This window comes from Sturnus vulgaris, chromosome 13 (genome assembly GCF_052056855.1).
Source record: "Sturnus vulgaris isolate bStuVul1 chromosome 13, bStuVul1.hap1, whole genome shotgun sequence".
Lineage (NCBI taxonomy): Eukaryota > Metazoa > Chordata > Aves > Passeriformes > Sturnidae > Sturnus > Sturnus vulgaris.
The window spans coordinates 18,819,116-18,836,994 of record NC_142255.1 but is presented as its reverse complement, the minus strand read 5'-3'; the positions used below and the strand labels follow the sequence as shown (position 1 = coordinate 18,836,994).

At 40.7% G+C, this 17,879-nt stretch overlaps 1 protein-coding gene across 8 annotated transcripts in view; it reads left to right on the top strand.

Moving 5' to 3' along the window:
* MEGF11 (multiple EGF like domains 11) overlaps nucleotides 1–17,879 on the top strand; it is a 253,575-nt gene that overhangs the window by 45,981 nt on the left and 189,715 nt on the right. For all 8 annotated transcript variants that reach the window (XR_015806596.1, XM_088172695.1, XM_088172696.1 and 5 more), the window contains exons 2-4: nucleotides 10,827–10,939; nucleotides 15,048–15,171; nucleotides 17,198–17,299. Coding sequence is in view for 7 of the 8 variants with exons in the window: in XM_088172695.1 (XP_088028821.1) it covers nucleotides 15,056–15,171; nucleotides 17,198–17,299 (218 nt within the window). In the remaining variant the exon portion in view is untranslated. The remainder of the gene's footprint in view (nucleotides 1–10,826; nucleotides 10,940–15,047; nucleotides 15,172–17,197; nucleotides 17,300–17,879) is intronic.

Genomic DNA, 17,879 nt, shown 5'->3' with positions numbered 1-17,879 from the left:
AGGTTGTACTTCTATTTTTGAGATGTAAAGTTTTGATGATAAAAGGCAACTTGATGGGATTAAGAAGAATTTGGTAACTTGAATGCTTGACTCTAGAATCCTTTGTACTTTTTTTTCCCTTATTTGTTATGTTTTGGGGATTTCAGCTGGGAAAGCTATGAGATATTGGAGTTCTTGCCAGTTTCCTGCTTGCTCAAATGGCACTCTGTGATTAATCTGGGGGACTAATGAGCTCCTCAGTATCAGGGAGTTTTAATAGAGGAAGAACTGGATGACCTTGTGCACTGTAAAAACAGCAAGAAATTTAATAAAGCAACTACAAAGATTAACTGCAATTAACTAAAATAATGTGAATCTTTGCTGTGAGGTAGAGGCTCATCATTTGGATGTGACAGAGAAGAGGGATCTGGTTGCAGTCAGTCAGGGGTTCCAGGATTGATTCAATGAGGAATTTTTGTGCAGAGATGGAAAAATGTAAGAACCGTTGTATAAAGCAGTGTTCCTACAAGGTAGAGTGGGGATGGGAGAGGTCATGAGTGAACAGAAGAATAAATTTGGCAGAAAGAAATAGAAACCTCTGTCATGTGAAAACTTGTTTATTCATGAACATCAAAAAGGCCATAATTTTTCTGAGCTCGCTCACGGTGCCAGAAATGGCAGCACGAGGAGCAACGTGGCTGAGAACAAGCATCAGATGTGAGGCTGTGTGATGTCACAGAATCATTCTGTCACTCAATGCCAATGATTTCCAGGGCTGATTGCAAGCAATCATTAATCACTTTGTATTGAGAGCAACCAGCTCCTTCACATCTGGGGCAAGAACAAGTGGCACCTATTTAGGCAATGTTCTGCTCTCAGCAATTTCATACGTTGTCTTTCAAAATAAACCAAACTGGGAGAGATGAAGCAAGATTATTTTTTTTTCCCCCAGGAATTCAGATCATTGAAAACCTTAGTTTACTTCTAAATTCAGTGTTCCCCACTCACACTGACAAGAGTGTGCCAGGGAACAACAGGGAATGTCCTATGTGGAATGAATGGAGCTGCTGTAAGAATATTGGCAATTTCTGAGTATTATTACACTTCTCTGTATGGTTATTTAGAGAGAAGAGTGAGATCATATGACAGCTGCTCCTTTTTTACTCACCTGCACTGCTGCAAGTCAGGTGTGTACTCAGATTATGGGTTTAGAATAATCTCAGCAAACCCAGGGATCAGTTATTATACATGGCTGATATAAAGCAAGGATATATAGGATATATATATATATATATTTAGGATATATATTTCCCAATTTATATATATTTATCTTCAAAGCCAATATGTCTTGGGAAATGGGACCTAGCTGACATGGCATATCAGCCATAGGATCTGCCCTATGGTGTTAACACAATACCACCCCCCCTTTCTAGTTTAGAACCAGATTTATTAAACCTCTTACAATGTTTCTGGCGAATCCCATAGTTTTTCATAATAATGAAAAATTTTCTCTTTGCCTTTCTCCTGTGCCTGACAATCATGAGAAGTTACTTAGACATGTTACATCAAATTGGAATATTTTTAAATGTAAATGTTTCTCAGTAGCTGGGGTCTCAGGCAGTCAAAGTGAGAGGTAGCAAAGTGCTGCATTTCTATGAGTTAATGAAATACTTTGCCTTTCTGTAATCGTTGTTCCCTGAGGATTGCAGTCGTTCCTTTGAAATCCTGCTTAATCTCCAGTTGTTTATTTTGTCAGTACCTTCAGTAGTGATGGTTTGCTGTCAATCATCCATTGTCAAAAGAGAAGTGAATTGCATCAAATATTCTGTAGGTGCTGTCCCAGAGCTGAGGAAGGATTTACCTGCAGCCCTTGGTGTTGTAAATGAGGCAAAACTCATTAATGACGTGGCTCATCTGCTCTACGTGGCTCTGTCAGGCAGGAGAAAGTAGAGCTAAAGATAACTCATAACTCCAATGTCTTCTCAGAGTGCCTAAACAATAGTCATTGATCTAAACATAAATTGCAATTATTACAGACTTCATTTTTTTTTTTTTATGGTACATAATTAGATAATTCTCCAAAGAACTTTTTATCACATGCATTTTCATTAATTAATATTAAATGTCACTAGCAGTCAACTCGGCTTGATCAAAGGCAGATAAGCTGCAGCAAGATTCTGAGAAATAACATAGCATTTACTAATTATATTATTGATTTTGTGGTCTGAAGAATCCTCATTACAAAGTGATCCGAAGTGGACCTTGCCGAGCCTGCTGGGGGTGCTTTGAACATGAGGAGTCGCTGGCAGCTCCGAGCTCCCGCTTGCATAAATCACTCCTGGGCCTGCTTGTGCATCTGTTCTCAAAGGTGATGCTTTAATGGACTCTGAAAGCTGCAAAAGTGTGTTCTGTGTGCCTCCACATGAAAGAGGAAAGAGATTTGGGATTTTTTTTACTCCTGATTTTAATCATTCAAAAAAGATTTTAGATCTGTAGGCGGATACTTTTGAACAGTGGAAATAATGTGACATAGCTGATTTTAATTAGTAGGCCAGCCTAAGACAGAATTTCCCATAGCTCCCTGTGAGTTTTTATTTTTTAAATGAGTTTTTAGTACTTTTTTCAAAGTTAATGATACATTCAGACTTCCCAAATTTTAATTTCATGTGAAGGCAAAAACTGAAAATAACCAAACCCAAAACAAGCCACGAGGTGAATATTTGATGAGAACAAATGTGATCTGAGCAACCTCAGATGTGTCTTATGTAAGTTTAGTGCTTTCATAGGAAAATGAAAAGGAATTGAGATCAATGACATAATTATGAAACATTACTCTTACCCTTAATTGCTTATACTTAAGAACATGAAAAGCCTAGATTTTAAACTATGTGTCTGTGTATGTGATTACCCTATTCAGTTGCATGAAATTTCAATTTACTCTCAATTCATGATAATAAGGTGAGATATTACTAGTAAATATTTTGTTTAGATTGTGAAGGTTGAACATCTTTTAGAGCTAAACCACTATCCAGACACCAGCTGGCCTTTTTGTTCCTGTTTGTACTGAGGTGTTAAAGGTTTGAGGATTTTGACTAAATCCCTCAAGGAGTAACTTACAGACAGATAAAAATCTTGGTCAGACTCAGTATTCTAAAAAAAGAAAGTGTCTGAAAAATGAGAAATTAACTGTAATTTTTAAAATTAACTTCCGATTTTCCGATTTTTAAGATCTTAGAATAACATTCTAAAAACTTCTGACTGCTCTGGTTCCCACCTACTCATTCCTACTCCCACCTTCTGTTTGATTTCCTAGTTAGTAAATCAAAGAATTGAAACAGGCTGAGAAATGAATGTCTGGGCTGGTGGGTGGGCTCCAAGCTTAAACAAATAAACAGACGAGCAAAACACATCCACACATCCTATCCCCATTTCTGTCTGTGCCTGAGTCTGCTTTGGCACAGGATGAGGGGTTCCATTCCTCAGCAGATGAGGAGGACACACTGTGCTGTCTTTTCTGCTTGGTAGAAAACCCAAAGAATATTTCAAAGTGGATTAACAGCACATTCCTCAAAAAACAGTGTAAGGAGCAGTTTGGGAATTGTGTGAATAGCCCAGGTTATAAATGAGTAATCAATGATTTATTCAGGTATTTTGGTGTTGTGTTTTTCTATTTACCCCTTGTGGCAGTTTTTTAATTGGACAGTGATTTCTCTGGCACATACAAACTTGTTAAACATCTCCAGCTTTGTTAAACATTCTCCAGCTGTAACAGCAGTAAATCATGTAAAATTCTGGGTTAGCAGGAGATGAGCTGCAGTTTAGCTTCTCTGTATCTGAAGAAAGGAATTCCATGAAAAGGAAGCAATGCCATGGAAGAGGAAAGGGGGACGAAGAGGTGGCAAAACACAAGAGTGGTGTGAGATTTTAATGAGTGGCCAGAAGAGAGTTTATGATCACCTGTCCTGCTTCCACTCAAACATTTTCATGCACAGAGAAAACTTGTTTGCTCTGTGGCAAATGAGAGATCACTAAATTATACAATCTTGACCCTTAATCCTGCAGCTCATGGCACTCCTGGAGTCCCAGCAGCTGCTGGAATTCATAGCTAAAAGAATAGAAACTGCACAGGTTCCCTTGGAGACTGAGTGAGCTGGGCTGAAGTTTAAATAAATGGATAAAATTGCCTGTAGTGAGTTCTGTGAAGGGGATGTGGCAAGTGGCTGTTGATCTGGGAAGAAGCTCCCATAGAATTCTGAGTGGAATTCTCCAGAGGGGTTTTGGACAGCAGTGTGTGAGACAACAACACCTAGAAGATGATCAGAAAAAATGGCTGAAGAGGGAAACAGAACTCATAGCATGTACCTAAAGAACTAAAGCAGGTGGAAGGAGGGGAATAATCCGTGGGGAACTTAAAAACCCTTCATTACTGCTGTGCTTGCACTTACAAATATCAGTTTTCCACAAGTATGGTGCTAACAAAACCAAAAATCTCGAGGCTTGTGCTTTTTTTTCTGACTGTGCTGGAGTTGGTATCTGATGGGAGAGGAAAATGGGGAGCTCCTTTGTTTCTTGCGAGCCTGCACCTCACGTGCTCACTTTGTTGGGTTTGGTTTTGTTTAGCAGGTTAAGTGGTGTTTGCTCAGAGAACTTCAACACACAGTGAGCTGTGTTAATGTTTACACTAAATTCAAAGATATATAAGCAACTTTTAAGCTCTGATTTTTTGGCCTCTGCAGAGAGATTGATAAAGGACTGGTAATGAATTATCCTTGGTCATCTGAGAGCAGTGGAGCTGAGAACAAGCTACAGAGAGGGCTCAGTAAGAGGACTCAGCAGATGGCACATGCATGATGTGAAAAGAGCACAGGGAGAAAACTGTTCTTGTCTCACCTGGTAGGAAAAAATCTTAATTAGTACATCTGAAAATGAATGAAATTAAGTCTAAAATTTCCCCATAAACACTCTTTTATAATTTTCATTAACCTTTTTTTCTCAAAGCAGTTAAATAAGTTTTCAGTGTCAAATTTAGGAAGAGGGAGAAGAGGAAGCCAAGGCAGTTGCACGCACCAGTTGTTCAGGTCTGGTTTTGTCCGTAGTGGTTTTCCCTGCTCCTGTTTTCCTGCCAGAAAACAGACTCTGGCTCTAACCTGAGTAGCTTCAGTGCCATCTGCATCAGACTGAGCTGGCACATCCAAATTCTCCCCAGATTCAAACTGGCACAGTGAACTCAGTGGACTTCAGCCATTTATGCCAGTAGAGACTCTGGCTCGTGCATTTTCTTTGCCTTTTTTCTACCTAAGTTACTTCTTTGCAATCCCACACTTCTCTGTGGGTTTGCTCTTTCTGATGTGTTTATGAGTGTTCCTTGACTTTTTGACAGACATTTTGCACAGTGCCCTGTTACTGTAAGCCAGGTGCTTTTATCCCTAATGAAGAGTTTCCTGGAAAAAGAAAAAAAAAAAAAATAAACAATAGATAAAGTAGGTCATGGAGACAGCAGAGTCAAGAGCTTTGCATAGTGATGTAAAATTAAATAAGGCTGGGGTCATGTTCTCGTTTATCTCTGCAGTTACTGCTCTAACAGAGTCTGTGATGGTTCCCAGAAAGATGAGGGCATTCTGGAGGACTCTTTAGATCTGCTGGGAGTTCTGGGCACAGTCTCTATTTCTCTGCTCTGCACAGAGGAGAGAGCAGACACAGAGCTGTAGGACCTGGCTGTTAGCAGGGAGCGTTTGCAGCTCTGTTCTGGCCCATCTCAACCCACTGAGACCCCTCTCAGTGAAGGTGACACTGCTCAGGGGCCTCTGTGGTGGTGTAGCCTGAGGGCCACCCTCAGTGCTGGGTGATTGAGAGAGCCAAGTTTAAATCTGGATTGCAGAGATATTTTCCTTCTTGCCGAGTCTTTCCCCTGCCCAGATCCAGCCCTTGATGCCCAGCACTCCTCTTGCCTGGTTCACAGGGGAATCCAAGATCTTCACACACCTTCTCCATGGCATCAGCTTTGTGTCTTAGCAAAGGGCACATCTGTTCTGCCTGTTTTCCATGTTGGATGCCCAAATCTGGCAGTTTATAGCCAGGTACCTGAGTAACCAGCCTGATTCTCAGACAGATTTGTGCATGCTCTGAAAACCAAATAAATTTTGTGGACCTCTAACTTGAGGCTTTGATTGAACCAAATATCAATCCTCCAGTATTGACAGTGTTCCAGATGTGTCTGTAAGAAACACAGGAAAGCACAAAGGATTATTGCAGCTTCTGAGGAAAGCTCTTGTATTTCAAGTAAGATTGGCAGTTTTTACGTGGCCACTCTAATTCTTAAGCCATTAGAAATCTAAAAATTGATTGAACGTTTATCTTACACTTACCAGACTTATCACAGAAAAAAAGTAATGTTCTGGCTGGGATATCAATGTCTTTAATAGCTGCAAAATTAAAAACTCTTAGATTGAGGTTTCAGGATGATGAGAGGGGAATGGAATGCAGGAGGAGGAAACCTGTGTGCTGCTCTAATAGGGAATGCCAGGGAAGATAAAGCTCTGGGAAAAGCCCCAGGAGAAGAGCTGAGGATAACGTGCTGTTGGACCACTGGGGTCAGTAAAGGTGGAGATGCAGAGGTAGCAAACATTATTTCCTTCCTGCTTGGTGAAGATATTGAAGATAAAAAGCTTTTCCCTGTCTGCAGAATTTTTAAAAAATACATGTTTAGTTTCAGTGTTCGTTTCATCCCAGACTGTTTGGTTTCGTTTTAGCTGGATTGGTACCTCAAAAGTCCAAGGAATTCACCAATTTTAAAGCCAAATTGGAAAAACTGGATCTGGATTATCAGTGAAGCTCCATGGCTTGCAAATCAGCCTTCTCCCATAAATACTGCAATGTTTCTGAAAAAGAAGAGACGAATCTTTAAATGAAATATGAGCTGTAGCATTGATGTGATGGTACTGCTGTAGATCAACAGCCATCAATCTGTGTTACTTAATTTGTTCCTGGCTCAGCTGTTCACTGTACTTGGGACTTTTTTGCTGTTTGTTTCATTTTATTTTCCTCTGAGATAAATGAAGACAAAGAGAAAGGGTCAATTGTTCTTGACAAATAGAAGTAATTTTTAAAAATGTAGAACTGTTAAGGACATTTTGCATTTTCAAATGGCTTTTTTTTTTCTGACTTTCACAGCACTTTCACAGATCACAATTAATTTATTTCACGGTGTGTCTATTGAACATCCTTTTATTTTATTGCTTGTTACTCTCATTTTCAGGTCAACTTTATGTGCACTCTTTAAATACTGTAAAGAAGTCTGTTGGAATAAATAGTTGAGGTTTTTAAACTAAATATTTAGAGACATTATTCCTCATCTGGGCATGGCTGTAACACTTGGGTTGCTTTATTTATCCTGGGTTTCCTGGGGATTCGAGGCCTTTGTTGCTCCAAATGTCTAAGGAAGCATATGCTGGGATTGTTTGCCATCTTGCACATGGGTTGGGTGGGTGGCTGGTGTGAGCTCAATTCGGGCTCATTTGGCTTCTCAGAGATGAGCTTTTTGATGAGTGTCAGCCACTTTCTCTCCCGATGGAATGTCTGTGGAGGCATCTCTGCAAAGGCATGGGATGGGGAATATAAATACACTGTTCAACCAGGAGCCAGTGAGACTCCCCCCGCAGATTCCAGCACTTTAACATTGCACACTGAGGGCTGAGACTCCCCCCACAGACTCCAGCACTTTATCATTGCACACTGAGGGCTGAGACTCCCCCCACAGATTCCAGCACTTTATCATTGCACACTGAGGGCTGAGACTCCCCCCACAGATTCCAGCACTTTATCATTGCACACTGAGGGCTCTGGAGCAGTGCAGAGGACACCGAGCCTGGCTCCCTCCTGCCCATCCCTGCAGCAGCTCTCAGGTGAAGGGAGCAGCACAAAATGTCTCTTCCTGACTTTCCTTCTTTTCCGTGTTTTAATGGAGAGGGTTCAGACAAAGCTGCCCCATGAGGATGTCCCAGCCTGTGTTGAAATCCATCAGGGCCCAGGGTTTTGCCAAGCTGCTCTTGGCAGGAGGTGCTGGTGGAACATCAGCCCCTGTCCTGGCTGGCAGGCTTGGAAGGACAGCTCAGGCTTACCAGGAACACAAACATTCCAGAGGGCTTGAGTATGGATTGATAACTTCAAGGGCCAAATGTTCAAAGGGCTGGCTTCCAGTTTTACACTGCTAGTCGAGTATACAAGTACAAAATTATGGGCAGAAAATCACAGAAAATATTTTTCCAAGCTGACCTTTCTGAAAGGGAGCCAGCAATTATGTGGACTTGGGCACTGGTTCAGCAGTGTTTTTAGGTGTTGTTAATACAATATTTTCATTATATTTCTGCTGGACTATTGATTAAATGTTCAATTATTTAAGAAAAAGAAGGTTAGCATTGTAGTGAATAAGAGCTTTTTGGTGGGTGCTTTGCACAAGTTCATGGAGTTTGTGTAAAAACTGACAAAATCCAGTCTGCAACTTTTTTATGCTGGTGATAATCTCATGGAGTGGATGGGGAATGCCAAACATGTTTGCACGTTGTTGCTTCAGTGTATTAACACTTTTCAGTTTGTAACAGGCTTATTTTCAAAGCACCTGGCAGGTTGGCCAGTCCTCTTCCCCTGGGGAAGATACTGAGACTTTGAGAACTTGCATGTCCTTAATTCCACCTGAATTGAAGTTCCAGAGCCTGGTGCTGTGTGTGGGCTCAGATGGAGAACACTGGGTGCAGAATTTGGGGGGAATTTGAGTCACCTCAGCCCAGCCCACTCTGCTAAGCCAGTGTCAGGCTGAAATCTTTGCCAGTGTGATTTAAACAGAGGCCCAGACACATCCACCAGCCTTTGTCTTGATAAACATATTTCATTAGCCATAACTGAAGTAATTGCCCATATTCCTTGCCTCTGACACATCTCTGTGGTATTTTGACCCAGTTTTCCTCTGAGAGCACCGAAGGAACAGTCTTGAGCTTCCTAAAATAACATTTGATAGATTAAGCAGCACTTACTTCATTATTTATTCTCACTTAGCTGTGGCCAAGCTCCTGATGACTCCAGAAGTCAGCTCAGAAAAGTGTTAGCACTGGAGCAGATCTGCAGACTTCATAAGTTATCCCTGGAACTGTAACAATGCTCTCTCTAACGAGCACAACTCACACTGATGTATTTTAGAGCTTAGAAATTTAAAGCAACTTAAGAGTTTTGGATGTTCACGTCCCACTGAAATCAGACCCCCAGTCCAGTTTTGGAAAACTGAGCAACTGTGGTTCAGAGTATAAAGGAGAGTCATGAAAGCACTGCAGCAATTGTGACCCTGGTGTGTTTATTCAGGCTTTCAAATAGAGCCTCTGAAATGAGACCTTGAAACGGAATTGGTTCCTTTGTTGGAGCTGAACAGCACCCACTTCACAGGATGATGTAGCAGAGGTGGTGGAGACTGAGCACCCAGGACTCAGCACGCAGGATTTCCCTGTAAACAGCGGAAATCTGAGACTTTTGCATTTATTCTTTCATTTCCCAAATCATGTTAATTAATTACATGTTAATTCTTGTCTCCTGTCTCCTGCTTTAATCGTGCAAGGTGCCAGTGGAGGGAACACAGCAGCCCAGGGCACAGTCTGCTGTTTCTGCTACTTCTTCCATCACTTGAATTTCTCTGTGCTCAGATGATAAGAATCACATTGTCAGTGCTTTTGTATTCAGTACCTGATCCTTCCTGGAAGTGTTTATCTGTTTAAAACAGCTTTAAATTTTCATTAAAAAACAAACAAAACCACAACCTGTCACTGGCAATATTTCTGTTGGTCATGACAACAACTTTTAGAGGTGACTGGTGAGGTTGAATGGATTTGTTCTTGACTGCCCAGATCAAAGCAAGCTGTTCTGAGCAAGTATCCTGAGCTCTGCAAATTATCCAGTTCTTTCATGGTATCTCAAGTTATTAATCATAAATGGAGGCATCCAAAAAACCCTGATCAGTTTTGAAACTCGTGGCCTCATTTAGCTTTCATAACAGCTTGTTTCGAACAAAATCTGATGTGGAGCCAAATGAAGTGTGTGTTTAAATGATCCCTTGCCTAAACTATCATGAAAATTTCAGATGGGATGAGAAGAAGGAATGCCACCAAGGGCAGCTTGTTGGAAGCTTGCTACTACTTAGAGACTAAAATAGTGTAATCAGCAAACACTCCGTCACTTTAATGCTTCTCCAGTGAAATCCAACTTTTTGTCTCCTGGCTCAACCACTCTCTTGCATTTTCCTCAATAGCTCCCACACAAATACTAAGATCCATTTTCATTTTGGCACACCTCGTTTTCCTGTTTGGTAGAAACGAAAGTTAAGAACAGAATTATTTATCTTGATGCATGTAATACATTTTTGAAGAATCAACATGGCTTTGTAAAGCCTTCATGACTGGTGAAAGCTCTTCAAAGTAAACATGTGCATGAAGAAGGTGCAGTTAGATTTCCAGAAGGATTTTGCAAGGTCTTGAATCAAACTTTCTGAAAGAAACTGGACCTTCTTGTTAGGATATTAAAGAAGGAAAAGTCTATATGGAAACAAAATTAGGTAGGAAATGATAGGAAAGAAATTTCTGGAGGCTGGGAGGGTGTCAGAGGGATGTGCTACATCCCCCATTTCTCCCACTCTTTCTGAGTTCCCTGCTCTTGCCTGAAAGCAGGAAAATGGGATTGGTCTGAAATAGCACAATTATGTTCTGTTATCTAATTATTTCAAATGTTTTGTGTCATTTCTGCCTTGATTTCTTTCCATGCCCCCAAACACTTTTCCTCTGACCCAGTTTTCTGTTTTCCCTGATTGCTCACAGGGCCAAGCAACTTCCCAAGAGCTTTCTCCCACTCTCCTGTTGATGTGCCCTGTGTCTCCATGTGCTGGGGATCTGTAAAAACAGGATCCACTGGGAATTTTTACCACTTTAAGGTAAGACTTTTTAACATGGCTCTTTCCTAATGCGTCACTTGGAAATTTCTGGGGAAATTTCAACCGACTGCATAAACATTTAGACTTTAGGATCTTCAAAAGTATTAAAAGGATTTAAGAATGGTGTGTGCTAGTGAAAAACACCTCTGCTTACAGCCAGACACAAAATTAGGGGATTTTTTGCTTGGTTTAGAGCTCACTTTATCCCAAATTGAGGGAAAAACCTTCAATTTAGAACTCTGTCATGGACTGGAAATTCTGTTTGAATTTCATGTCAAAGTCATGTTATGAAATATTTTATGACAGAGATGTCAAAATGAAATGTTTCACCACTTCTGGCCCTGAACAGGAAAGTCTCCAATGGTCATTTTTAGTTAGATTTTCTAGCCTGTCAGCCAAGGAAGCAGAGCAGAAATTGAACCTGTAGTTTTGGGTTTCTTTTTTTTTTTTCCTTGGCCATTTAAAGCACACACTGGTCTTTTTTTCACAAGATTGTTATCAAAACCAAGTCCTCAACATCTAGAAAAAGCTTTATAGGATATTTATTTCACCAGCAGGGATACTTTGAGATCTTATTCACTTTGCAGGTAGGTCCTACCTCCAGGGCTACTGCTGCAGAACAGTATCAGAGCTGCTTTTTCCACACTCTGATCTTCATGAAGTTTAAAGGATCATCTGCATCTCCAGTCTCTTTGTAAACCCCAGCACAGTTTCCTCAAAGAAGGTTTTTTTTGCAAATAAACTCCATTGACAAATGATTGGCCACCTACTAGTTTTTCTGCAGCTAAGATTTGAAGCTTTCCTTTCTTTTGTGATGGAACCAATGACTTGTATCAATATTGTAGTTGAAATACTAAAATTTTTCAAAAAGGAGGAAGATAGGAGAAAATGGCCTAAGGAGTAGTTTAATCAGTTATAATTAACAGAGTGAGACACTTGTGAAAAACCTCCTGGCTGTCCTTTGGATTGAAAGACTCTTGCCAAATTTTACCTAAATTGACTTCTTTCACTCCTGAAAAAAAAATAAAAAATCAGGCCTGGAGAGACAAAAAATAGTTAGGAGTCCATATGGGGATTGCACAGATGATCTTTGTGTCATTTATTTTGGTGTTCAGCCCCCCAGGCTGCTTGTCCTGGGAGAGTGGCAGACATGGGAAATGTTGGAATAATTTGGCTGTAGCTTTAATGAAGTCACAGGCATTGTCCCCCTCAAGGCTGGTGCTGCCTCCTGGGAGAATCTGTCCCAAACACTGAATTTGAGGCAGGAATTTCCTGTGTGCTGTGGTGAACAGTGAAAGCTGAAAGCCCAGTATTAGATGTCATTACTGGATTCTTTTTTGATATTGGTTTTTAATATGTGTGCTCCTATTTTTAGAGTTTTATTCTGACTCCTTTAATAGCAACCATTCCATTTTGGTGCGAGGGCTTTTCTATTAACAGTGATCAAAGTGAAATATTTCATTTGAGTTACAAAAAGAGACACTTGAGATGAATGAGGTTCTGCTGGATTTGGGGAGTTGGATGGTTCTGATCTTCGATCTGACTTATAAAGTTAGGAAATTAATGACACAAAGCAGCTCCCTCACAAACAGATAATAACAGCATTAGCACTGAAAGTCTAGAAAACAATTTGGAGCCTCTTTTTAATACACTGCAAAAAATATTCTGGGTGCTATTAGGGCTTATAAATAATTCTATGACATTTGGTTTAAAAACTAAACGGAGGCATCATTTTCTTAAGAACAAATTGAGGTCTCTGAGAACTACAGAATTCAAATATGGGGCTGCCTTAGACCTCATTCTCTTTAGAGTGAGTGAGGCAGCAGGGCTCTAGTCTCATTTATTTTTATTTTGTAGGGAGTACTTTAATATAAAAGATATATAAAATCCAATATAAAGAATGGGTAATTTTCAGCAAGAATGAGTGATCTTACGAGCCTCTTTCTTAGCATCTGGTGTATTCTAAGCAAATCTTTCAGGAAAGTTTGCTTTCTCCTGAACTCAAGGGCACTGGCTTCAGTTGGTACCAAAGAAGAAATTGGAGTGGGGGAGAAGTTTGATTTCTACCTTGAATTAATTGTTATTTACCTTTCAGTTTCTGATAACTGATGGAAAGCAAATGCAGGCAATGAATTACTGATTTAAAGTCAGGCTGCCTTTCTGCCTGTAATTAATGGAGCACAGAGCCAGGCTGTTGATGCTCTCCAGAAGTTAACAAAGGGAGCACAGAACTGTGTTTAGATTTAAGCCCTCTCTGAAGATTTACATTTCCTGGAGCAGGTTTGCCCTGCTCCTGCTTTGCCCACAGCTGCCCATCAGAAGGAGCTTTCCTTTAGCCCCATTTGCTCAGCCCTGCTCTGTACCAAAGGTGCAGAGGGTGAAGAAGGAGGGTAAATGACAACCTGGAAATACAGTGCCAGGAAACACTTATCCCCTGAGCTTTGGCATTACTGCAGTGCTGCCCTGTGCCACAGCTAAAGGCATTTTTGGGAGGGATTTGTGTTAAAGGGCTGCCAGTTTGTGGAGCCTCATCCTTGGGTTGTTCACATCCCTTGTCCATGCTGTGCTCAGGGAATGTTCAGCTCTGCTCTCCCACACCTCTGACTGTTTGAACACTGGGACTTTTGGCAGCTCAGCCCCTCCAGACACTTTTCCTCCATGGAGAAGCAGTGCCCAGGACAAGAACAGGCAGTGGCTTTTCTGTAAATACGTCCTTGCCTCGTCAGCCCTCTGGATTTCCACACTAAGCTTTTGCATTGTTGCTGTGGGACTTTGGAAAAGCCCACAGGTAAAAAATGGTCACTCCTTGACTTAAACCCATTTCATGAGGAACATTAGCATTAAATCATGTTAATTAACATTAATATGACTTACATGGCTTAAGACCTATCTTTGGGTTTAGCAGCGCTCTAGGAATAATTTAAAAGATGAGCTATTGCTCCCATTGGGATTTTGACTTGAATCCACTAAAGGCAATGGGTGTCCTTGAACTGGCTAAGAAGGCTTTGGGTCAGGAGGTAATTTCTGAGCACTTTTCCTGGCTCTTCATTTTGCTTTGTGATGGCTTCTTTATGCTGGGCTGTATATCAGGGCCCTGCAGAGCAAACCTCTTAACATCCCTTTGCTGTTCTGGACCCTGAGGCAATGAGCCATGTGTTTTTTTGATGATCATATGAAGATCCAATTTATTTTTAGGGCAATCTTGTTGCCAGGAATAATTTCTAGGACTTCTGATTTGAATGGTGAATTATGTGTCCGTGTAAATGCCTGAAATGGATATTTAAAAATACTTTTTCCTGACTTAATCTTTTGCAGATTAACACGCCTAATGCTGTTACAAAAAAAGCAATTTTATTTTCTATCTGTTTTGAATTTTTGACTGGTGTAATTGAAGACTTGTAGGCCAACACCACAACTTTGGTTTCAAAGCCCCAAGCAGGTGTAAGTCTGTACATTTAACAGACGAACAGGAAGGTGATGAAGAGACCACACCCAGTGAATTTTGTACAACCTCTTTCCAGCTTCAATGCAAATATTTTTATTCCATGTCCAGTGTTCTGTGTAATGTGCCCCAATGCACTGACCTCTGTAATTCTCTGTGGTTCCCCATCCAAGGCTCGAGGAGTGCATTGATTTTCCTTCCATCATGCAATAAGCAAAAGTCTTACATCCAACCCATATTGACACCTGTAAACCCCATTTAAATAAATCAAAGGGGGCATTTGGGTATTCTTCCACTTGCCTGTAGGTTGATGGAAGAATAGATTGCTTTAATACCTCAGTGATTTATTTGTCAGTACAGACAGACTGTCATAAAAATAATCAGTATCAGAAATGTTCTTTGGAAGAATCATTGGGGCCATCAACATCTTGGGTGGCTTAATCATCAAATTCATTGCTTTTATTGGGTTTAAATGTATAAATTCCTTTTAGAATGGATTTGAACTTTTAAGGCATTTTACTGTTTAGTTGATTGCTTTTTCAAGTATTTTAGTTTCTGAATAGCTCCACAGTAGTTGTATTTGCACAAAAGTAAGGAGGAAAAGGCCTAGAAGGGTATTTTCTTCAAAATTGTCTTTAATGGCTCTACTTTCTTCTCTTTATCTAGGTACAACAATGAGGGCACATGTGCTGTTCCAGTGGATTCTGAGAGGGCTTATTTTGACTTTTCTGCTCAAAACTACTCTGTCCCTAAATCCAGATGATCCAAATGTTTGTAGCCACTGGGAAAGGTAATGTTTGACCTGCCAATTTTTATTTTTTTACCACCCATTTCAGATTTTTACATTTAGAAGGCAAGCTGAGAGCCATAATCTGCTAAATACCACCACATCTAAGAAAAAAAGCACAGATTTGCTTTGCAGAAAGAGTATTTTTGAGTGCCTTGGAGGGTTTGGATCATCCCAAGGAATTGGTTCTAAGGCTACAGATATTGACCACATCCCCCTGTGCCCTTTGGGAAGCTCCTCCAGAGTCTGAGTGACAGGAGTGCACTGAATTGTTTGTATTTATCATGGAGACACCCACAGAAATGCTGGCCTTGTTCTGCCCTGCTTTTTTCTCCTTGTTGTCCTGCAAGAAAGTTTGAAACCTTTCCTGCTGCAACATCCAGGCTGTTTTTGTCTGGCCTGAACTTTGGGGCTCTTCCTGCCAAATTCGTGTCGGCATCAAAGAGTGAACGAAAGCACTGAACATGAAAGGCCCTGGAATTTCTTGTTCTCTCTATTGTTCCAGTGTCCTGGTCCTAAAAGTGGATCTGAGCAGGCCAGTTCCTGTGAGCACAGAGAAACCCACAGCCTTTGATGGGGTTCACATTCACACAGGGGCTGTTTGCAGAGGCTAAAGGTCCTGTACTTCTCAGTTTAACTTGCTTAATTTCCAGTTCTGCTCTCTGGTACAATTCCACACAAAGCTGAATTGCTGTAGACTTTAGCAAAATACATCCCTTAACAAAGGTAAAAATAGAATCATATTTAATTACTATGTTTTGAGGCTTTAATTAGAGAATTAACTCTTTGCAGATAATGCAACTACAAAGCAAAGACTGTACAGGAAAAGGATTTTGCAGTCTGCGTGCTGGAAGTGCATTCAGAGCACAGGAATAAAATATTGATTTTGTCTGAAGAAAGTCAGCAACCTAGAGACCCAATCAAGGAGAAACAAAAATTAAATACCAAAATTGATTGGTTGTACTGACCAAGATGACTTTGTTAGTTAGATGTTAATAAATCAAAGGGAAAAGATTGTAAGGACCTATTGCTGGATAATAAACGGGATCGTAAAATAATAATTGAGATTTGCAAGTGTTACTGTCTTACATTAATAATGAGCAACGTAAATATTTTATATTTTGGCATTAGAAGAAGTAAAAACATTATTATTGTCAAAGCCAGCAAACAGTGACAGAGGCAAGGCAGCATCCAGGGGAACCTTGGCTTGTCTAGAAAGGACATGACAAGCAGGGCAGGAACAGCAAAGTCTTCAATTTCAAGCCAGTCTGCCCCTCCAAGCAAATACCTTGGTATTACCTTGTGGGTGCAATCTCCCAGGTTTAACCACAGTTAATCATCAGTGCTGCTGATGAGAGGGAAATCAGCTGCAGAATTAAGGCAATCGATATAATGAGTGACCTAGAGGATCCAACTCCTGGGTCTTGACCTGCCTTGGGTGATTTGTGTCTTGTTCTCCAAAGATAGATCTGATAAAGTAGGGCTTGTGTCCAGATCAGAACCTGAGAGAGGAGTCCCCTGAGCAGTGCACACTCCTGCTATGGGGCAGTGCTCTGCCATGGCTGACCCCAGTGTGAGATTTGGGCTCCTCCATCACGTGAGAGGCCCAAACAACAATGACCATAGAACCTCCTGCATGGCTCAGTGGTGTTTTGGGAAGATTGCTCAGTTCTTGCTATTGTTGGAGCTCTGTGATTTCTCATCAAATTTTCCAGGTTTTGTCCATATCCATTCACCTTTTCACCTTTTAAATTTCCATGAGTTTTAGCAATACTTGCTTTTCTCCTAAAAGAGAATAGCTTACTGTTCACAGTGATATCTCTATGCCTACATCAGTCATGAAGCCAAGCATTTCCAAATTTTCAGGAAGAGGTGTAGCTGGAGGAAGCCCTTTTCTGCTCTTTGCTAATACCCAAAGTTTCTAAGATTCTTGATGTAAATATGTTTCATACTAGAGTTCCATGAGCAGCAGATACAGGGAATTGCAGATTTTCATTTCAGCCTCACCTCCTTCCTTGTCCCCTGGCAGCTACGCCGTGACCGTGCAGGAATCTTATGCTCATCCCTTTGACCAGATTTATTACACACGATGCACAGACATCCTCAACTGGTTCAAGTGCACCAGGCACAGGTAAGAGCTAATCCTGACCTTCCTTCTGCCTTTTCATCTCCTCACACATCTCTTGTTGATCTAAATGTTTGTGGTGCTCCAATATAGATGTGTACACAAAGATGAGTTTTAGGGCAGGGTGTTTGGAATTCCAGGGCATTGAATAGAAATACAGAGATTTTTGCCTGAAGTTTGAGTGAGATAAGTGATAGTGAGTCCCTCATGGGGCCACCCAGGAGAATGTATCATTCCACTGGCCCTGCCATGGGATTGGAAGTGTTTATTCCCTGAGCAGACATGACCAACTCTCTTTTCCAAGTGATTGGTGCATGTCCAGGTTTGTAAAAGGAAGCCCATGCACCTCCTAAATTGTGAATAATCAGGCATTTGAGGGTTAGTGATAATTAGATATGGATCTGTTAGAATTAGTGCACCCAAATCTGCACTGAAAATCAGGTAAAATTAAGATGGCTCCATTTCTAGGACTGAATGAAAACTTGTACCAAAGAGTTAATTTTTCCCAGGCTGCAGGATATTGCTGTTATATTCAGTCTGCTTCCTAAGTATCCTAATAAATATCCACTAATATTCACAATATTTC